The sequence below is a fragment of the Mizuhopecten yessoensis genome, unplaced genomic scaffold, assembly GCF_002113885.1.
Source record: "Mizuhopecten yessoensis strain PY_sf001 unplaced genomic scaffold, ASM211388v2 scaffold8537, whole genome shotgun sequence".
In the NCBI taxonomy this organism is placed as follows: Eukaryota; Metazoa; Mollusca; class Bivalvia; order Pectinida; family Pectinidae; genus Mizuhopecten; species Mizuhopecten yessoensis.
In genome coordinates, this window is record NW_018407597.1 from 480,514 (window position 1) to 504,287 (window position 23,774).

The window sequence follows — 23,774 nt, forward strand, 5'->3', positions numbered from 1 at the left end:
GATTAAATTATAAGGATTAACTTGAATATATCTTTCATGTTATGGAGCTATAACAAAAAAAAGGAGTGTACTCTCATCATAAACCGCTTCGCGGTTTATTTAGAGTAAACTCCGTCTTTTTGTGTTATATCTCCATAACATGAAAAATATATTCAAGTTAATCATTAAATAACTTGTTAAATATACAGTTACATATGCTTTACCCCTCTAATAGCAACTACGCGAGCATCGTTGTTTCTAAACCGTCGCTTCATTAGTAAAGCTCATTATAGGAAACGACAGCTGTAATTGAAAACATACAAATTTAGATTATAAAAATGAAGACAAACTTTATTTTACAACATTTCAAAATGAAACGAAACAAAATTATAACAACGTTAAATATGATTTGGCAATAGTTCAGGGTAATAAATGGATTTATACAAAAATATCACAAACATTTTCTTTATGTAGCAAGTAATGTAACATCTATTGTCATGCTACAGGTCTATGAATGATATATAGATGGCAAAATATTGTCATTTGTTTATTTTTTATTTAATAATTTTGCCACCTGTTTATGGAAACACACGTCTTTAAAAAGAAAAATAACCCAATATAACAAATTAACAGAATAATCTTTTGTTGAATAAGTGTCATCATTTACTGTGAATTGAATAGTTATCATATATTTCACTCATGCGAAATATCAAAATCTTCATCACAGAGATAACAATATTACATTTAAAGTAATGAGAAAATTAACAAATCAATGAAATCATGTAACAGTATCTTCATTATAGTGTACCAGTTTAGAGCGATGCTTGCCTACTTTAGTGAGAGGACACATATATGTCTCACAAATTATCAATGACAAAAGACAGAAAAATTGTAAATGATGAAAACCTAAAAGTGGGACACTTGTTTACGATGGTTTGTTCATTAAATCATGAAAAAACAATGAGGAGGGAAAGAAACAAGAAACGTCTTTCTTTTGGGAGAGGATTCATTGTCTTATTGAGAAATATATATAAAATGAGGATAAGTGAATAATCTTCAATAATGTCCATATCTCGTAAGTTATAAGTGAATCAATTTAATACATATATCAAACTTCACCCGAAACAAGACCTGCATGTTTACATTCTCCATGACTTGTCCGTACAACTTTTACATTATTTATAGTGCAACTATTTAACTTTGCCAGTACCTTAAGTGGTGAAGTCGTCATGAACTCACTGAAATTTGCAAAGACATAAATGGAATACTCAACTTGATAATGACAATAAAATTAATAAATAAATTCTAAAAAAATAAGAAACTGTGCATGTATCATTGTATAACAGTAAATAACTCAATATCAAAATGACTGTGATATATATTTTGCTGTTTGAATGTTTTTTCATCAATGTACAAAGTTTTGTTTTATTACAATCAGTTTTCAAATTATCCAATAGAATGTGATTTCAAAGACGACTTCATTAAATTCACAGAAGATTTATACTTATTTTTTGAAAAAACACTGCGTTCAATTTGATTTTGAATTGACGTTTGATGACGAGCCAGTCACCTCTTTTTGTAAGCACCTGATATGGTTATGAAATCATGCGTGTGACGCGTCATTTCCTTCGATAAGAAGAATATTTAACTCACGAGCGCTTACTATTTTGACAGACAGTTGCTGCAGGCGCCGTTTGTAATAAGGCATTGTCCGTATTCAGTAGGTAATAGTCATGGCATTTGCTTTAGTAAACATAATTTTTGTCAGGATCAAATGTGTCGATTCGCTTCTCTGACAATTGCTTTACTAAAGCAGTTGCTTTGTCACGCATTCGTGTGGCCCATATCAGCCATTTCAGGAAAACTCTGGATTTTAGCACAATTAACATTCAATGCCGATAACGTTTGTTATGTAACATAGCACAGGTGAGCTAAGTATGACTGGTTCCCATTCATACAACCATGTTCCACTTGCTCACTAAATAACTCATGTTTACACTTTACAAGCAAGTGCCATGACAATTACCAATTACATACGGGCACTCCTTATTACTAATGCAGTTACCGTGACGGCTGCTGTTGGCCAGAACAATATTGCAGTACCCAAATGTCTATAGTGCTTCTGTTAACAAATGATTGGAGACAAAAATGAATGCACAGTTCTAGTTGGCTGTATAAACATAAAGTGTCAGGATAAACTTGTCTCATGTTGTCATTAACGACCTACCCATGAAATTAGGATTTCTCCTCTCCTCCGCGATGGATTGAAATGATAAAGGGAGTCCTGCATAATATGACAAATGATCTTCATCCATCCTGTATTGTTGACAGAAATACAATAAGTTATATGTTTTTACGAATATTCCGCATCAGAAATATCGAAACACAAATTGGATTCAGAAGTTTTCTGAGGGAGCAGCTCCTTTCTTCTGCTTGTCTTGTATAATGACGTTTTTAACTCCAAGCACCCTCATTAACTCTTTACTCATGAAGTAAGGTTTCTCAATGGAGCCGTCATTCATTTCAATATCCTCCACTGTAATGAAATGAAAATTCGATATAAGGTAATGTCAAATTACTAATATTTTCATATGTAACTTCCAGGTGATAGCTTCATATGCTATTTTCACTATCTGATGTATAATGAATATATTCATTAAAACTTTGAATTGTTAATTATTTGACAATATGATTATGATGATAATAATGTACGCGTACTAACACTGACATCCACATGATCACTTCAATTAATAATTGGGGAAAAAAAGAAATTGTCATTATCTTTATTATTTTGGAGTGTTAAAAAAATATCAGTTAAAGAAGGCATTGCATGTATGGACTGTCACTGATGGTTCAAAGACACCCGTTGTCATCGATTTTCACGTTCAATATATAGTACATACTTTAATTGAACATTTATATTGATATACATACAGAAGCACATAAACAGCGTGGAAAGGGCCATAGAGAAGACGTCGAAAAAACACGAAGAAATGGTGAAGGCGCAAACCAGGATGATCTGAAAAATATAACAAAGCACATCACGTAATACTGATTCTATACATACATGTCAGTCAGAACGTTCTAACACTTTCCTCAACCTCGAAATTCAGGGATTCCTCTCACTTACGCTGTCTGTAACGCTCGAAGTCAATGGCTGCGTATGCGCCACCTCGCCGAAAAGAATCGCGAAACCAATCAAGTTGCAAAAGTGAGCGTAATGCCTTGAATTTCGTGGGAGGCAAAACGTAAGGTATAGGTATATAAATTCGTTCTACCAAATACCTTTTCAGACATGTTTCCCTTTGATAAATATAAACTGTTCTTAAATGTATTTGGTTATTTAGTCCAGTGGAAATTAAAGAATAAAAGTAGCCGAACGGATATTTTTTCTTAAGTAATCAACTTTTATCAAAATATGAGGCTAACTTATGTACTTATTGGATGAGATATTTTCAAAAGGTATTATATTTCTTCCTAAATATTTCTCATATTTTGAGTAAAAGACTATAGACAAGAGTCAATAATTTAGATAACTTCTTTCACCATTACACATTTTACCTAACATAGTCCCCAATTGGTAAATATTTCTTTATTTACCAAGCTGTACACCTATCTCAAGATATAGTTTACAGTGACATACTTCTTTTACCCCGCACTCCACCAGTCAAGTTATCTTTGCAAATCAAATCTGGTTAATCGAGATGATTTCTTTTTAAAAGAATAAGGTGAAAATTCAAGCAAATGTGACCATGATCTATATTTTGCACTAGACATCCAGAGGACATATTTGCATAACAAATCTGGTTTCCCCAAGTGAAATAGTTTAGAAGACACGTGTATATCTTCGACAATTCTTTCAAAGGTTTGAAGTCAAAAGTCAAACCATAGGTCACAGTGACATGCTTTTTGTACTTGACACTCCGCCATTCCAAAATGTTCTTGCATAACAAATCTGGTTATTCCATGTGAAATAGTATAGCCCGGACAAGCTTTTGTGAGGGAAGGAATTGAAATGGACGGACGGACGGAGTGCAAACCGATATACTGACACAAAAAACAAGGAAGTAAAATAAAGTTCATTTATCTGTATAGTTTGGTTTGTTCCTCCACTATCGGGATATATAATACGTATTTCACTATGAGAATTTTAGTTCCTGAATCAAAGCCATCGAATTACAGAGAAATCGCATTTTCAGCCACTGTATTAATGAGAATCCGTTGTACTTAACAATATTACTAACGACTTGTAACCAAGGTACACACTGAAAGAGTACAGTATATGTACAATTGATGATGTTTGAACAACTTTGATAATGAGTTCAGATTTATTAAATGTAAACAATTGTATAATTATTATAATATCGCGAAAACATCGAAAGAATATTCACCAAATAGGAGACGATGAACGTGTTGGTGGTAGTAACGTATCCCGTCAGTAGGTCATCGGCCAGATAATTGAAGACATAAAACGCCAACGCCTCTGTAACAACCGATTAATATCAATGGTAGTAAACCTCCTTTTAGTTACATTACATACATAACACAATTATAAGATGAATTATAAAATATATCCTAATACTGAATACATACAGAATCATACTTGATATATCTATACTGAATACATTACACAAATTCATTATTAGTATATCATCTACATCAACCAAAATAATAATATACATCTTTATATTGATTACATTACATAAATTATTATCAATACATTGAATACATAATTGTTCATGGGAAATCATAATGTGTGCTTTTCTATTGACCCTATTACAAACAATACACTATAAGTGATTTATATTGAAAAACGTATGCGAAATCTCAATTAAATTTTGTTTATCAAATATTCTGTTGATTACGATGTAAAAACATACGAACCGGCCAGTCCAATGATGATTAGTTTTCCGACAAAGAGAACGAAATCTGACACCTTATCCACAACGGCAACTCTGTGAAAATCAAATAATAAACAGTGGTTATCCTGACTGTATCATTTATGTAAACAGTTTTATGATGCATGTAAAATATTGATTTGTTGAGCAAACAAAAAGTGTGTTATTGGTAAGCCTTTTACAGACTCGTTGATATATTTATCCTTTAGCTATTTCGGCATTCAGCTGTATGTATTAACATCATAAATCCCAAACGAGGTTCTTTAATTTATTACTATGTAGCTTAGAGGTTCAGTTGCTTAACCAATGGGGAAATAAAATCACATAGTTTATGAAAACAAACTATAATAATATTCAATAATGTAATGAGTTCATGCCGAGTGTTTGGCTAAGAGATAAATAGTCAAACCTATCCACTAGAAAATGTATGCACCATACTTGTAATGTTAAATAACTCAATATGCTATAATGCTTGCATACTGTTAATAATAAAACTATAAAATACCACTATTTATTCCATTATTGTAAAGTTTTATAGTTTAACATTGTGATATAGCACCGAAAGACATGCATGACATATTTTGACTTTATTATCAAATGGAATGTTCTCGCTGAAGCACACAGATTATATCAAAAACATAACCGCTCTTTTGAGTATATAACCATCAGTAATCACCTGAGAATGTTTCTCATGATCGCGAAGAATGCATCCTTTGCAGAGAAACAAAAGTTCTTTCCGTGAATAGCCATCTACAAAGGTGAACGAAACAAACCATTAGAAGCACATTAGACAACAAAAAGCGTTCAAATGTTGAATTATATTTCTTTCCTGTTGAAAAATGTGACCTTATACTTTTCGGGAGCCTTGCAGATGGGTTTTTTTCTACCACAAAGACGGACATATAAACATTGTATAGTTTACCCATACGATACAAATGTCACAGACTTCAAAATATTTCAGTTTGAAATTACACTTTTGTAAACTATATAAATACAAAGACATGTTTGTATATATTATGTTAATATAATTAATTGCCTCCTTTTTAATCTGCAACGTGTAAAATTTGTTATAACGAGATAGTCTATCATATGTTAATGTTTACCTGTATATATGCATTCTTTGTTAAGAATTTCAGACACTTCTCCAAACACCAGAAGCAGCACTTCAGACACCTGTAATTAAAACAATAGTATGTTTAATAACACGTCTAACCTTTGTATATGTTGTACGAAGAATCAGTGTTAGACAAGAGGACGGATGGAGTAACGTACCGTTGTTTTGTTTGGGCAAATGATGTCAATAAGATCTTCAAACTCAAATCTTTTGTCAAAATTAGATATGTGATATGTTTTCCTATGATTTATAAGGATTGGAATCAGCGCGATATTTCTTCAACACAAATGAGAGCGCTCTTACTCGTCATTGCAAGTATTCAAAAATCACATATGTATAAATAATCAACATCAGTAGCGTGATATTGAATTTAATCCGGATTAAATGGGAGTGGTTGTTTGCGTTATTAAAGCTCAAGCTGAGAGTACACATACATATTAAGGATTAAGTAAATTTCTGCTTACACAAAACGTTTAGGGAACTTTCAAACCGTAAAATACTGCCAACAATCAGTCAATGCCCATTTTTTAATGTGTTAATTAGAAGTTAAGTTCGTACGACCAAATCGTACGAAAAGTGACTTACTTGACAACGAATTTTGCTACAATGTTCTCACTCTTGCCCAGTTTGTGATCTAGGTATTCTAGAACAACCCGGATCATTGCCACCACGGCCAGGATAAAGGATCCAAATGCCAGGGATCCCAAGTGGTACCTGTAACCCAGCAACCAAAAGTGTAATAATCGTGACTGTAATGTGTTAGATCGATGGTTATCCTGAGCACAGTGAAATATTTATACCAGAATTACTGAGCTAACCATCATATGATTATATCTAGATGTATCATGGCTGATATCTCATAGCGCCCCGTCAACAAAACAGGATCATCAGAGTCAAACAATAAAAGATGTAATTTGTTAAAGGTATACTACAGACAATGTCAATTGTTATGTGCCATTTCGTCAAAAACTGGCAGAAAAAGAAAAAAATATGCGAGAACGGGGAAACTAGAATTATAATTATAAACAGTAAAACGAATAAACACAAACTGCAAAATAGTTTTTTTTTCTATTTTTTCTTTAAATGAGTTGTTATTATAATAAAGTTCCAAAACCATTGCTATTTGAAGAGCCGGAGAGTGAATATTTCTTACATCTCATATTCTAGATAATATTTTTCGCTTCTTACGATCATCTCTAACATTGTTGATTCTTCATTCTATAGGGTTAAAGCCATATTTACCTAATTGCTCTCCACATGGCCGCCGCAAGTGGAAACGTTGGGACATTCTTCGTCTTATCGAATGCCCAATAATAGGACGCGAATGCCCCAGCTAGTGATAGTTGCCCAAGGGCAATAATGAAGTTCAGAAGCCAGAAAAACATGAAGAGGGCGAATAATGCGGCGTACATCACGAAGCTGAAAGTGGAAGGACAGATACGATTTGACTTTATTTGTTGAGTTGAAGCTAACAACGGGTTTGCACAACTGTATATGATTATAGCGTACAACACAGTAGGTGTTTCATAGCTTTGTATCACTATGCATATAGCCTGCATTGAGGTTTTCTTCAATACAAGAAAAAGCATGTAATTCAACCGTTTACGCCATGTTATATTATTTCCACTGAACATGAAATTGTATACACCAATTATGCAAAGCGATCTGATGAATTAATATTGACTGGTAATGCTAATAATTTCGAAACATGTGTATTGGTACAATACTTTAAAATATATAGACAAACATTACTTTTCTTCAACATTCTTCAAGTAGTCGCAGGCGTTAGAGGTGGTGCCATTCTGCAATGTAAAATTGCATGAAGTGAATATTTCACCAGGATTCACTTGGTCACTGTTGAACACTTTCCTAAACCCTCAACAATGTCATAAACCATCTAACGTACAATGTTTTTTTGTTTTTTTTTTTATCTGAAAATGATTATTCTGTCAGATTGTGACTTTTTCAGTGATGGTTGTGTCTGAATATTGTCTCACTGAAACTATTTTGATAAGTTTTAATGGGTCTTGTATTGCTAACTAAGATTTAAAAGTGTTCGTAAAATAAACCAGTCCTAACGTAGGTGTTTATGCTAAGCTTAGGAGTAATATCAAGTGCCTACAACCACACTAAAACTCTATCTGTACGTAAACTTGGTGTGGATATTGTAATTGTACAACCATACAACAAATTAGTGGAAATTCATATTGAGTTGTGTTCCATTACGTACCGAACATGTCGACCCAATGAAGCTGGATACTTGCGACTCAATCTCGGCGGTATTCCACTGGCCATTAGACCATGTGGACGTCGAATTTACGATTGACGTCGTGGTCCGCCCTGTCGAGGCAAGATAACTGAGAAACTGTTTAAGGAAATACCACTTCGCTAGCGTTGGATATTTACAATTTGAACATGATTGATGCAAGGCCGCACAGCAGAATGACCAGTTCTATAAAGGTTTCTGAATCATTAACCATAACAATAACCCTACTGTTTCTACTGAAGAGGCGACCAAGGTGTTGATGTTTTTTCAGCGTATCCTGCTTAGAGGGCATTGAAAAAAAAAAATTGACTTACAATATTTGGGTCATCTAACTTTTCTTGTCTCTCATACAAAATCTTTCTTTCCAATCCAATGGTGTCTCCCCAGGTACCCGTATTGATATGTCCTGAGCAGTTACGAGGATGTCAAACAGTAAGTAGTTAGTGAACTGCAAGGACTGGACACTAATAAAACACAGACATGTCGTCCGATTTGCTTTTTATTTGATTGTCTAGCGCCTTACTATATATCAGCTGAAAGTCGTTAACAGATATAGAAAGGATACGCCGCGAACACGATAAAATAGCCAACAAGCACTACTTGGAGTACCATTATAAGTATTGGAAAGGCCAGCGCTGACGTTATTTTCCCGATTGCTCTGAAACAAATGAAAATACAAATTATATCACATTTTTACAAATCCGGTAAACGTTTTAAACAAATATCCTCCATTAATTTTCATATTTAAAAAAAAAATTGATTGCTTACAACATTCCAACTCATTTTTCTGTTGAACTAAAATGATTTTTAGAGCGGGCATTTGGAGTTGTTTATTAACCAATGTGCACTTGGATATGTCGGATCTAGAATAGGATGTGTTTATTCCTTACCTGCTGGCTTCTTTGATCAGTCCAATAGCTATACTTATCCTCTGACACAGGAAAATTGTGATCACCAGAATAATAGTAAATATGATAGAAGTCAAGATACCTGGGCAAAAAAAAGAAACAAAAAGGATCATACTAATATTTTAAACATGTACACCTGACATATTTCACTCTAACGGCAGCTATATATTCTGTGACTTGAAATCTACAACTACAAATATGTATATCCTCTAATATGTTTTCAACATTTCACCATAATAGTTTGTTTGAACAAACGTGCATTGGCTTAGCATTAATGTTTTCGTCTAGCATTTCGATATACAATCGACACAATCATATTCGTATAAAAAAGTAACTGCCTAATAAAAATTAAAAAAAAACTTACTAACTTACAGAATACATTACATTATTTACATTTAATTCTCAACCTTCGTTAACTCTTATAATGCCAAATTATCGTTATAAGGTGTTTCTATTCGATGAATGTCAAGGACAACAGGATGAAGTAACATTGTGCGATACTAATAATTAACATCACCATTCCCTATAAACAAGTTTTAAGAACTTACCAAGAGTGAGATACATTTTTGACTTCGAATATGTGATTGTTCCAACTGACAGATATATAGTCATATCCACGTTGTCGTTTGAGGAGTCCATGTAGTACATAAGGAGGTGAACGGAGGCTGTCAATATTACAACACAACATTAGAAACTAGAAAATAAACGGCATTTGGGGTCGATGGATTAACACCTTAGAATTCACAGGAGGCTAGAAATATAGTGACGCAATTCAACATTAGAAACTGGACATTACATGGCATCAAGGTTCGATAAAACGACCCCTTAGGTAGCAGAGTACAGTATAACCATGGATACCAGGTGCTGAACTGAGTGAAACAGACTGAAATCTAGTCTGAATGCATCAGGAGATAGCCTGTGAATTATTTGTTGATTGGTATCAACTTTACCAATTATACAATAGACACATATGTGATGAATTGTGAAGTGCCTGTGAAAAGGGCGAGTTACCCCCCTTTATACATCCCACAGGTAACAGACTATTGACCTATATATTGATCTTTATATGTAACTTTTTAAACGTTTTTGTGTAGTTTTAAGCAATAATGAATGAACGTGAAGCTGAATCAAGCACAAAAAGGCATTTTTTCGGAAAAATTAAATTTCTATATGTATAAGGAAACAGAATACAGTAGAAATGGCCGGATCCTAAAATAAAGGGCATGTCTCAGATAAACATGCATAGTGGATTTATCCTGCACAACACACCTACATATATATAAACATTGATATATAGAAAAAATAAAATTAACGACCGACTAAAAAACAAGCTGCTTTCACCCTTCACAGGGCTCTTCAGGTTTATTCAAAAGAGAACAACGTCGTGACGTCACAATTACATGTCATCACACTACAATAGTAACGTGACGTCACGAAGTACACAAGATTGGTGGACAATTTGGCGTAAAATTTTATTGTGGCCTGTTGAGACTCGGTTTTAATATTTTTATTAGTTGGTCTTCTTTCGTTTCTCTTAAAATAGTGTCTGATGAAAATAGTTGATACAAAGGTAATACATTAAATTTATCTCCAGCACATTCATGAATATGTTTGTTAACATGAAGATTTCGTAAAGAATCAGTTCTAGTTTGTTGTCTATGTACAGTCATACGTGTTCTGAGTTCATTACCGGTTTGACCGATGTAAAAATCACCACATTTAGAACAAACGATTGCATAAATTACATTTTTTGATTTACAATTCATATTTACCTTCACAGTAAATTTCAAACCATTCTTGAAAATAAAAGTATTACACTCGATAATCATAGGACATGTAGCACATCTTGGTGTCTTACATTTGGATACTTTTGGTGTTANCATCGGTCAAACCGGTAATGAACTCAGAACACGTATGACTGTACATAGACAACAAACTAGAACTGATTCTTTACGAAATCTTCATGTTAACAAACATATTCATGAATGTGCTGGAGATAAATTTAATGTATTACCTTTGTATCAACTATTTTCATCAGACACTATTTTAAGAGAAACGAAAGAAGACCAACTAATAAAAATATTAAAACCGAGTCTCAACAGGCCACAATAAAATTTTACGCCAAATTGTCCACCAATCTTGTGTACTTCGTGACGTCACGTTACTATTGTAGTGTGATGACATGTAATTGTGACGTCACGACGTTGTTCTCTTTTGAATAAACCTGAAGAGCCCTGTTAAGGGTGAAAGCAGCTAGTTTTTTAGTCGGTCGTTAATTTTATTTTTTCTATATTTACTTCCTTCACATGGACATTTAATCACTTTTTATAATACATTGATATATATATATTTATAAACTGTATTTTGAATACATTTTATTTTAGAAGAATGATTATTTTCAAAAGGTGTTTCCCCCAGATTTGGGACTTGTGAAAACCATGGTTACCACCTTAAAAAATGTGACCCACACAGGTAGTCATTCTTTTCTTAAAACCTGTCTTAAATTAAATATCGCCTACTCAGTAACATAAATACTCATGTTTTAGCATGGGTCGTTCCGGTGGATTTTTCACAATATTTACACATGTGCTGAGTACAAAAATAGACTACATAAAAACCTAGCTTTTGTTGTGCAGACATAGATTTGTAAATGCCCAAAACTGTAGTCTCAAACAAATTCGATTTTGTTTTAATTACGAAGCCCACATAGTCCACTTCATCATGTATATGCCAATTTTAGTGCTGATGTTTTTTTTTAAATGTTGATATATGTAATATTACAGGGGTTATTCATTGTACAAAAACATCACCCATAGCCAAGTACTCTACTGTACACTGCAACCTTAGGATTTTCAATTTCATCCTGTTTTGTTTTTGTAATTCCATACCATCTTGCAGTCAGGCCTAGTTTAAAGTTGTACTCTGATATGATCATGTCTGACATGTTCATGTTGCAAAACAGGTCAAGTCTGATGATGAGATGAATTCTTCTGATTTGATTCATCAGCATTGAGCAGAAACGTTTATCCTTGAGTTCACCTGGTATCCATATATTAAGGAATTCGTTCAGTACAGTATAACTTTTGCTGTTAACACTGTAACGGGTATGCTTGATTATTGTATATAAAACTCTTTCAACTGATATATATTATTCGAGTGTTCTTGTTTCTAACGATATGATTGGTAAAATATATGCGTGCTTATGAAGATAGATAGATGCATATAACAAGTATTGTCTTGCATGTATTATCAGTTGAAATAATTTTCCTATTACATTTTGCACATTTTGCACATGGTCCACAGCAGGGACGTCTTCGTACTAGTCTGTGACATAAGCGTGACGATTTCGATGTTTGATCGTGAGGTTTCCCGTTCTTGAACGCAACATCACTGTATCCCTTATTACGACGCTTGCACGGCGCAGTTGATTCGATATTAACCATATTGTTCCTAATATAACGATATCGGTGATAGATATTGATTGCTGCTGACAAATTAATTTACAACGCAGTGTTTCAAAATATGCAGTTTACAAAGATATTTGGAAAAAGTTTTATGGTACCCATCTTTGAGGATTTATTTATTATATGTGTTTTATGAATTTACCTTTTTAAGACCCTCAAGAAAATTTTCTATCATCCATATGATTCTTAAGTTCAGCGACTTTTAGTTCGAAACAAGTTTTTGTTCGGTAATCTCTTGTATTTTTGTACAGTTCTGTATTTCGAAGCGGCTTTGACTGAAAATTTGGTTTCGCTGGTATTAGAACCTGATGCGAGCATTTATATCCGGAAGCGGACGATGTCTTATCACACGTTTGGGCAATATATGAAATCATAAAATTGTATTGCATATGCAATTTAAGTGATATTCTAACCACATATATGTTAATATTTTTATAACCCATTATGCCATTTTATATGCAAATATTTCTACACAGAAAATTGATATTATTTAATTTAATTTGATTGTATCGCGTTGAACAAGCTATTGATAACTAAGGTATTTAAAGGACGTGCCATCCATTACGTAATCTATTCGTGCTTTCGGTGTTTGCCGCCTTGACATAGCGCAGATCAGATGCAAACAAGGCACCCAGCACACAACATTGTGTATTCCAATCAGCCATTTTATAGTGACAGCGGGTGATTCAGTTGGTGTGAATACCCTAAATGGTGAGCGTTTGGCAGGATTAACAACTGCCATTTTGAATGGCTTTATTATGTCTCGTCCTAGGGACAAAATCCATTGCCTTTCTCTCTTTGGTGAATGTTTAGCACTACGCCACAAAAGAGGTATTGCAAAGCAAGGCGCTGGGAAACGAAAACAGATTTTTGTTTAAATTGAGAGGAATATATAAAGATCCATCTTACAACATGCAGTGGGTAACAACATTTACATTATTTCCTCAATCTACGACCTACATATGCTAGAATGATTACAAGAAATGTACTTGACATTATAGCTTGTGTAGTCTCGAATATTCAGTTTTTGGCGCCCGCCGGTCCTGACACACCTTCTATAGCGCAACATGCATCAGGCCAATAGACTCGAGAGGTTAAACGAAGTGTAAAATTTCCAAATATTTTCCCGTAAAAATACAAAGACACCTATTGATCTGGTTGTATGAGAATAACGAAAGAACATAAGGCAAAAGTAGATAAATCTGTTAACTTACCATATCCAAATGCCCCAAGCATCCCGAAGATGGTGAACCACACCATGAAGCCAGCCAACAGTCGAAGGAGAACGATGTAAAGCAGGGACAGCAGCATGACAATGATCATAAAGCTGAAAAAAGATAGCGAAGGGTACATTTTCTTATTACTATAAACAGTCAAGTTTTATATCAATTAAACCTAAAGACATTTAGTTACCTTTGTTTAATAATTGGATAGCCAGTGGAAGGTTTCTTCTTGTAATCAATGTGTTAAATATCAACGAGATAAAATTATAGGGACGTACAACTACGGCTGCTTGCCATCGACAGCGGGATTTATGACTAGCCCATCATATAACGTTTGCTTGCAATAGGTTTTTATATGACCATTTTCATCATCCTACTTCGTATCAACCAATACCTCCATGCAAGTTGGCCCGAGGGGTAGGGGAGATATGGGTTAAACTAGTACCAGCGTATTTATGACAAAAAGGTAACGTTATAACAATTTCCATATTCTGGCCCGTATCAACCCACGACTCATACCAGCTCTCGGTTTGATACAGGGTAGGACATGGTCATGGTCTTATAATAACCTGAACGAATTACGTCTGGTTTGTAAATTTAACCTCTTATTAATTTGTGAATGAGACGAAACTACAACATATCTCTTCGTTCGTGCTCGACACATATATTCAACTCCGTATAAGACTTTTGTCGGCCTACTTTTTTCAGTATATACTTCGGAATAAGTGAAATGTCCGTTATCCAACTTTCTGTTACGCTGTACAGACATTTTGATATAAATCATATTCAGATTCAGATTATTGTATTCCTTGTGTAAGACACATTGGAGATTAGACATACAATGATAGTAAAATATATTACGTTTATAATGATACAGGAATACAATTATAATCGAATACAATTTGATGCGTATTGTACAATGGCAAACGTTATTTAAACAATACAGAACATTACACTGAAATACTGATCACTTACACAACGATGACCCACCACGTCCGCAGAACTTCAGACATGATCTTTTCCGCGTATTCTTTGGCCTTGATAAACGTGCCAAACACACTGAGGGGAGATAAACAATAACATTAATCAACTACATGGTAGTCAAGTCTGTCAGCATGCAGGCCCTGGAGTAGCTTTAACAGTAATCGTATACTAAATATTCGCTATATTTCATCTTACAGTGGCAAAATCGTAATAAGACCGAGGAATGAACAGGAGGCATGCCTCCGCTCGGGAAAGAAGTTCAAATATATAGTCCGCCAGTGGTTTTCGTTTTCTGCCAGATGGTTATTGCTATATTCGTGTTTTATCTTACCACTTAAAATTTAAAACGTTTACTTTATTTGTAGCATTTGTGCCAAACAAATTATGTAACTCTTAAGTTATTGTGCTACTTACTCTAATGCTGTGGAGAGTATGCTTGCCGTCAGACCTGTACCATCCTTGCTAGACAGAGTAGTGGGCACGCTGCTGTTGATGTTACTATCCAAATCACCAATGCTGTTGATGAAGTTGACCAGGACAGTTGGTACACAGCGGCGGATCACTAAACGAAAACGGATTTTATAATATCATCTTTCGCTCTTAGTTTCGACATAACAGAATATCACGACTTCATGTACAATGTCAGTATGACATGATGTCATCAACAGGCCTACGCCATGTACATGTACGTTTGTCATAGTGTTATAAATACGTCGTGTACCATGTATGTATGTCAAAATGTTATCAATGTCATGTACCATGTACGTACCTGGTGGGTGTCACTGAAGCAAAACATTCGAATCCTTCCGAAGCACTTGATCTTATTTTCCTGGTACTTTTTTAAGTGCCTCCATGTTAATAATATTTTGTCTGATTTGGAGTTCGAATTACGATTTTGTTGACACTTTGGTCATCCTTTGTCGTGTAAGGTATTTTAACTGTTAACTATGATTATATGCATTATCTGAAGTCCGAGCACAGATCTTACCATAATGCTTTTAGCATTGATGTTTTTAGATCTGTATATTTTTAAGTTAATATAAGTGTTCATATTGATACATATATAAACGTTCCTATCGCTTAAAAAACATACAATAGTCTGTGTTCAAGTTTAGATATATCCAACGAGATGGGGTTGTGTGATGGTGGTACTTGCCTGGGGAGCTGGCGAGAATGTATGCAGGGCACTCGTCTTCTGATATCAGTTGGTAAACGTCTTTCTAGTAAACCATATCGTTACCTCTAATTGCATTCACATTTGGATTGGTCGCATCAGCAATAAAAGCATCACCTTTCGAAACGTCTATGTGACCAAATGCAACTACACTTAGCAAAAATATAGCAATATGATGTTGAATTGGGAATATAAAGAATATAATTAATTTACGTTTGCAAAAATCCAAAAATAATGAAATATATTACATATATCCAAACAATGCAATTGGAACGCATACGTTTATCTTATAACAATCGTTTAATCTTCGAAACGTAAATTTTTAAATTTTGAAGTCAATATTTCAGCCATATACTCACGCTCATGTCGGCAGATTCTTTACAATATTTCAAATCTGAGCTTGACGACACATCCGTGGCCACTGAGTAATAATATGACGGACACGTGGTGACACAGATCTAGAAAGTTCAAACAGAAAAAATAGCCATTTTCCTTAAACATTGCATACATGATAGAATAAAGACAGGAAGTAGATAGCTTCGTAAGGTATAGAACAATTCTGCTTTGTTTTCCGTTAAGTTACAATCTTACAACAACAGATTTTCACATACCGATATTAATAAAAGTGTGACATGTAAAATGAAGGGTAAATGACCACTTTTATGATTTTTACTTTTTATTCTTTAAATTAATAATTAAAAAAGAGGATAGGTAGAAGTAGAAAGAAAACAACTATATCACGACCCTTCTCGCCATTTTTGTGTCTAACACTCAATCTAATGTACCTGTGGTGAAGGACATCCCAGCAGGAAGACGGCTATCCCTGCCTTTGAACAATCGATAAGATCGAAATAAAACAGGTAGTCCTTTCCACTGCAACAAATTAAGCGAAACATAATATTACTATCACAGCAAATAATAGACTAAAGGTAAGTAAATTTGAAATGAGCTGAAATATATTTCATAACGCCTTATATTTTGTTTTCTGTATTTTCAATCACACATCGCATCGCCTGCCAATCGGAATAGCACTAACATGGTAGAATCATACGGCTAAAATTACTATTTACATTGTATTTTTAAAATCTCAACGTTTGGGAATCACATTTTCGTCGGATTATCTCTTTCAGATGGTATTATGAATATGAAACCTATTGTGGAAACAAAATAAGATGTATAGATTATCACATGAAAAGTTTCAAAACAAGTTCTTCATTTAAACACCAGAGTGTTTTTGTATATTCTACAATATCTGTGATCGTACATAGCATAACAACCAGAAATGCTAGACGCAGTTTAGCATTTTTCTTTTTCTAAAATGAGGGCAAATCCACCCGGGCAGAACATGTTAGTACACGACCTAATATTAGCGATCATAGAACTTGCTCGAAGTATTCATTAACCTGCATCTGAAAGTATCGTGTGTTGTAGGGATGTACATGTACCGTATGTCTGTGGGTTAAAGTTGATGGGGTTACAGCATTATGTTTGCGTAAACAAAGAACATCAAGGTCAGTTAAAAACTCACGCATTAGTACCGGATCCACACATGACACCGTCAGAGTCCACGGGATATAACAGCAATAACGGGTTACCCTGTATGAAGGCTGTAATAGACAAACGAAATATTGAGTTGTGCATACTGTTATGCAAAAGTTCAAACATAACCTGAATACTACAACTTCAAATGCCATTGAACTACAAAAGCATGTGCTCAGAAAGAAAATATGTAACTAAAGCAAATCTATATTTGATCAATTGGGTTCACAGCTTCAGTGTCAAAATATGTGTGCACAGGACCCCATAATGAGAACAAGAAATTCACATCATCTTTTTCTGTGTGCATTTGTGACAATATCGACTAACCATACTTTGACAAATTTCTACAGAACTGAAAACGTCGTTCGTTTGACTGTGGCAATCATACCGTCGGCAGGTGACACCACCTAAAAAACATAAGAGTAGTAGTACAAGCTTATCCTGGAGGTCTTGCATAGAGTTTTAAATCTGAGGTATACCAAAAGTATACCGTACGGTTATCTGCGCATTGTCAATATGGCCTTTCTTTGTGTATACGTCATCTATAAATTTTGAAATATTTAGTGTCTCATTAGGATGGTTTCGCGTGTTCTAACAAAACTCTGGTTAAGGGGTGGGAGAGAAAGAGTCAACCATTATCCAGGTACTTCGGGTGTGGATATTCTACCCTCGGGTGCAGAATTTGGATTCAGTACCCCGGCAAGCCAAGGGTTCTAATTACAGTCTCGGATAGACTATCCATATCTCACATACTTGTATATAATAGACCTTTTTCAAGTTCCCCACCCTTCCATGTATTGTCACCGTGATATATCTTTCCGTTGTTCAAGTACTGTATATTGTTTTAGATGGGGTTTCGGCTTAATCATGTAATAAGTGCATTTCATTTGCAATTATTCCTGTTGACCTCAGCTACTTCTTGTAATATACGTGGACAATATGAAGTAGTATAACACTAAACATTACTATGTACTGAGCCCACACATACATACCATAGGCGGATACCAGGGCGAATACACCAAGGAAGATGACGAAAATTAGACAACAGATGATGTCTGTACAAGATCTGAAAAATGATGCAAACATGTATAACATAACATATATCTCAGTTATATTCTCAACCTTATTAATACATAATTAATATTTCAAATGTTTTATTCGATTTCCCGTCTTATTTTGTCCATTTGGATGATAAAAGACGAATTTTAAATGTGTGCATGATTACATAATTAATATAAACATTGAATTGCGAGAAGATTTTTGAATAAAGAACATAAGTTCGAATTGATAGTTTAATTCAAAGCCAAAACTGAAATATTGTTTTAAGAATAAACAGTAGGGTTATATAAGTACACTATACCTATTCTTCAATGGTCCCTTAAAATTTGGGTCGTGTTGTTTCGGTTTTCCTGAAAGGAAAGCAGGGGACGTGTACACCATGTAAATAATTAAAAGTATTGTAAAAGTGTTTTATTTCCAATTGTTTGTGTTAACATCGGTTATCAATTTTTGGCAAGAAAGACACTTGTATGATTATATAAGACATACTAAATGTAGTAAATCAGTTCTCAATCTTCGTTAAATGTAAACATAAAGAGTATTTTCTAACAGAGCTATCCGGACTAATGAAGAATATGCTGTGGAGTGTACACAGGGTCGTCTGAAAACATAGTAAGGTTGTGCTACCTTATTTCTTTTACCTGTGGGCGTGGTCATAATTCTGAAATCACGTTTATTTACATATGACGTAAAATTATCTACAGGGATGCTGTCACAAATAACAATCTTCTTTCCCTAACTATTTCTTAGCCAAAAGGAGTGGCGTAGTTGGGGCGGTGATATTTAAGAATAAGCTAGGAGGTCGAATACATAACGGCAATCCAGATACCTCTACGCCCGCGAGTAGAAGGAACATCTTTATACCCTGCACGTACAGAGAGGCAGACAATATCAATAGGCCTTTGTGTGGGAATCGATTGGTATGATACATGCGACAATGCCATTTCAAAGCAAGATGCATGTTTTGAATAGTGGTCTTATACTTTTTAATTGGTAAACGATGTAAATCACATGATATTTACAAACATTTTTTGTAGTTGTAATAATTTACTGACAATTTAAAGAAATTATACTGAAAAGTCTATGTTATATTATTTAATATAAGATATATTGATGGTGAGAACAACAAATGTTATCAGAATGAATTCCATTATACTCAACTGTTAGATTATACAATGACATGAAATATTAATTTGATAAAATGTATAATTGGGGTTTGTTAAAGCTGCAAGCTGCACAGTGTTAAAAAATAAAAGGAACGCAGATTTCATTTTGAAACCACACATATACTTATCCCGTCGTAAATTTAACCTAAATGTGTACATTCGAACATCAAGTCAATTAATTCGTGTGTGTTGGTTAGTAGTATGACTATTTAAACTTCTTTCTTTCATATAGGAGCTAATTGTTGCTAAAACATGCAAACAATTACATACCATAACAAATACCATTGTCAATGCACGGATAACAATAGAGTATTCAGGATTTAAAGTTACACTGTAGTAAATCGTGACACACCTAGAATACTTATTATATAGACAGACAATGACCCGCGACATTGAGACTGCCCTGTCGGTAATTTAAACTTCATAATATAGGGTAAACGAGCGGGGATTTTCGCACGTACATTTGCTGTACCATAGCCAGTAACATAATAGGAAAACGTTGTTTGGAATCTATAAATGATCATACTATTCAAATTGACCACACCAATATATGGGTTTTTAATGTTCCATTCGTTAACTAAATGATCATATAGCATAAGTGGTATACATTTGATATATCGATGCTTGTTTGTTCGTAGCATCATTGTTTACCATTTTTGTTAATGTTGGTGTGTCATTTTATCTGTATAACACATTTCTCACTAAACATTCTCAAAAAGTTACATGCTTGCATTTAATAGAAGAAAAAAAATAACTTTCGCTCTTTTCACCATCCGTCAATGCAAAAGTCCAGTGCTGCCCATTATATCTTTTTCAACAAAGATTTGTTTCACCAAAGATGTTTCCCGAATTATGGGGTATTTAGTAATTGATATGATTTCTTCTCAACAAGTTGATATATCTATCTTATTACTTGACGAAAAGTTAGTGCTCTTATTTCGATTGAATAAATGTTGTATCATAATATAAATACAATGTCTCGGAATGCATTTCATTTAAAATCGTGTATAATCGACATTTCGTTCTACTGTAAGTTACATTGAACTATTTATATCAGTATGTTGTTCTAGTTGTTCTTTGTAATATCGTTTTTCTATTATATTTTTTTTTGTGTTATTTATTACAAAGCATTTACAAAATTTATGTTACTTCATGTTACTACGCTGATGACACGTGTGGAGTTTCTAAATGTGTTATAATGTTTATATACATTTCTACTTGAAGGATACTCTAAAACTCAAACTAGTACCGGATATACATCCGATATCTGACATGTGGTTTAAGCCAAGCATGAGGAATCGAGGTATAGTATGGATATGGTTTTAACAGGATACACATTAGACAATGATCGTGAATCAACGCTTTACAAACGTTTCTGAGAACATTTCATAATACACGTTATTACGTAGTACAATAAATTTGAAGTCATTATTTCTAACGGTTTGTTTGGTAATGAAGATAAGCTGTTAAATGTTAAAATGTAAAATAAATGAATGATTCTGTGATGATCCGTTAAGGTGGCTTGTAAGGACTAGTGTGTAATATTTAGATAAGATAAAATTGTCTTGAAATCCTTATCTAGTTTACCGAATAAATCAATACAACCGTAGCCTGTTTTTATCGCTCGTTAATTTGAACGGAATGAAAAACAAATATCAGCAAACTGCCAAGCCCTTCAAAACCTTCAAACTGCTTCAATTGAATCAATTTTAACCAAAGTCACAACGAATCATCAATTTACCTTCTTAGGTTTAATTATCTATAAAAAAACATCTTACCGAAGTCTTTTTTCTCCGCTGAAATGAAAAACGGAAATAATTATAATTTGGTGTTAATTTCATTCAAATGGGGTCTTAATAATAAACAATAACGAAGTTTCTAACAAACAAATGTATAAGACAAACGTTCACGTAGAAAAAATTGTGCTGCAATTAACAATAAAAAAGCAAATTAAACAATCGAATGATATTCGGGTAATGTCTGCTCGTATTGAAACATGAACATCAATGTATAATATTTAGGTGGTACCATGCTTTTGCAAGAGTTCCTACATGAATTAACGAAAGTAACTGGCGACCCAATGGGTTTTCCGCATTGATAATGTTCAACCATTAAAGGGGGGCTCAGCCTGTTTTTTATATGTCAAGTTTATGGAGAATTTCGTCTGTATAAATTCATAAGAAAGTAACACGTTTCGTAGATAAAGCCAAATCAATAACGAGTATTCTGTCAAAATCCTCGTCACATCAAACAGTTAATTAAGTACATGTAGCATGTGTTCAGATAAGACTTTGGTTATTTTTTTTTTAGTAAACGGTACAATTTGAAATGTTCTCACTACTTCAATGGGATCACTGTTTACCCTAGTCAGATATAGAACAATCATTTCACATACTTAGGTTTAGTTATCACTTAAATAACCATTGTCCCACAATAACAAGACCACCATTGTTCCTACAGCTATATGGTAATGATAAGTGCTGCTCATGTTTAGTATCTGCAGTTATAGAATCATCACTGACCCTACTCGGGTTCATTATTCTAGAATATATAATCCTTATTGTCTACTAAAAATAAAAGGTTTCATCAGTTATTCGTTTCTAGTCAGTCGCGAATAATCATTGAATATATTCAGTTATAAAATCATCACTGACCCTACTCTGGTCCATTATTCTAAAATATATAATTCTTATTTTTTACTCAGGTTTCATCAGTTATTCGTTTCTGGTCAGTCGCGAATTATCATTGAATATATTCAGTTATAGAATCATCGTTGTCCACACTAAGCGGTAGAATGTTTTATTTCTCTATTCAGTTATAAAATCAGTATTCATTTTGCTCATCATAGTCATCTGTATCAGCATTAACAGAACTGTAAGCTACTTTACGAATACGGTTATATAATAAAAAATGATCTCGTTTAAATGTGTAAATGAAAATGAGATAATCCCGCTGGTGTTTATATTTGTAAAATATCTTTATTTAGTTATTTTTGTAATTAAATACAGCTAGAGAATGGGCACAGCTTGACTTAAAAATGTTAACTACCTGATAGGAGATATAACAAAAATCACAAACCACCGTTCCTAGTCTATACAGTTTTTCTTAGATGATCATTATATAAACAAACCAAACGGGTTACTATTTAATAACTTACCTTCGGGAGCCACCTTCGACGACATGACTCTTGTTGTAGATATCCGTGTAAAATTTTCGTATTATAACAACACTTTTAATCTACGTAAATGTATGACAGTCTCAAATGCAAGATGGCGACTAAAGTTAAACCTGGGCCTTGCACACACGTTATACTTATTCATGTATACTATTCTGTTTGCCAAAACCTAATGACACTGATTTTAAACAACTGCTTTGAATTAGGGATTTAAATCAAATCACAATGGCACAAACTGACCCGGACATGACTATCTGATGGTATTCAATACGGACCGTTCAAAAGCATCACGCGTAACGGTAAAGTGTATATATCTCCACTGTTATCAATCGCTTAAATAAGAAGTCATTAAGTATTAAAATATATTTCGTGTCTACAAAAAAAAGTTTATAAGGAGCTTTAAACACAATATAAACCTTTAAGAATTATAAACTATAATTTAGTTATGTTATACTACATGAATGATTAAGTTTTCTTCTTAATAGATATTCTGAAATATTTTTGTCGACAACGTGTAACAAATGCTAATCCGTATATCTTTTTATTTGTAACGCAGCTCTTGACTTCGAAAAGAGATTGGGTTAGCCGTCAGAGGGATCGCACGTCACAGACATTCTTGAATAAAAACCTTACGCAGGTAAACGCGAATGAACTTTAATTTTATGCAGAATTAAAAGGTTTTTTTCAGAATGTCGGTCATTTGGGACAAAAACGACTGTGCTAATTGAATGATCAGGTATTATTACAACTTTAATATAATCATATGACAGGGGAAATAACCCCGTTATATCAGTATCACTTTAAAAAACAGCTCCCGCTGATATA

At 33.8% G+C, this 23,774-nt stretch overlaps 1 protein-coding gene across 1 annotated transcript; it reads right to left on the reverse strand.

Annotated features, from left to right (window-relative positions):
* Positions 1–543: 543 nt before the first annotated feature.
* Positions 544–23,137, reverse strand: LOC110456166 (choline transporter-like protein 2). Its single transcript, XM_021506736.1, has 24 exons — positions 22,932–23,137; positions 21,553–21,570; positions 18,910–18,958; positions 18,542–18,615; positions 17,539–17,617; positions 16,796–16,883; positions 16,370–16,468; positions 15,993–16,056; positions 15,251–15,398; positions 14,828–14,911; positions 13,844–13,956; positions 9,714–9,830; positions 9,148–9,247; positions 8,823–8,915; positions 8,222–8,348; positions 7,744–7,793; positions 7,234–7,410; positions 6,577–6,705; positions 5,981–6,050; positions 5,554–5,627; positions 4,864–4,934; positions 4,371–4,462; positions 2,914–2,998; positions 544–2,515 (listed from the first exon to the last, which is right to left on the reverse strand). Exons 1-24 carry the CDS (start codon positions 22,954–22,956, stop codon positions 2,376–2,378), a joined length of 2,166 nt encoding a protein of 721 aa, XP_021362411.1. The 5' UTR covers positions 22,957–23,137; the 3' UTR covers positions 544–2,375.
* Positions 23,138–23,774: the final 637 nt, after the last annotated feature.

Bases quoted from the DNA above. Each gene is read 5' to 3' on its own strand.
- LOC110456166 (XM_021506736.1), bottom strand. From the start codon at position 22,956: ATGTCGTCGAAGGTGGCTCCCGAAG. The intron at 6,706-7,233 runs GTAAATATGGCT...GCTGGGTTACAG, and splicing joins GCCATGTGGAGAGCAATTAG to GTACCACTTGGGATCCCTGG. The intron at 4,935-5,553 runs GTGATTACTGAT...TGATTTTCACAG, and splicing joins ATCATGAGAAACATTCTCAG to AGTTGCCGTTGTGGATAAGG.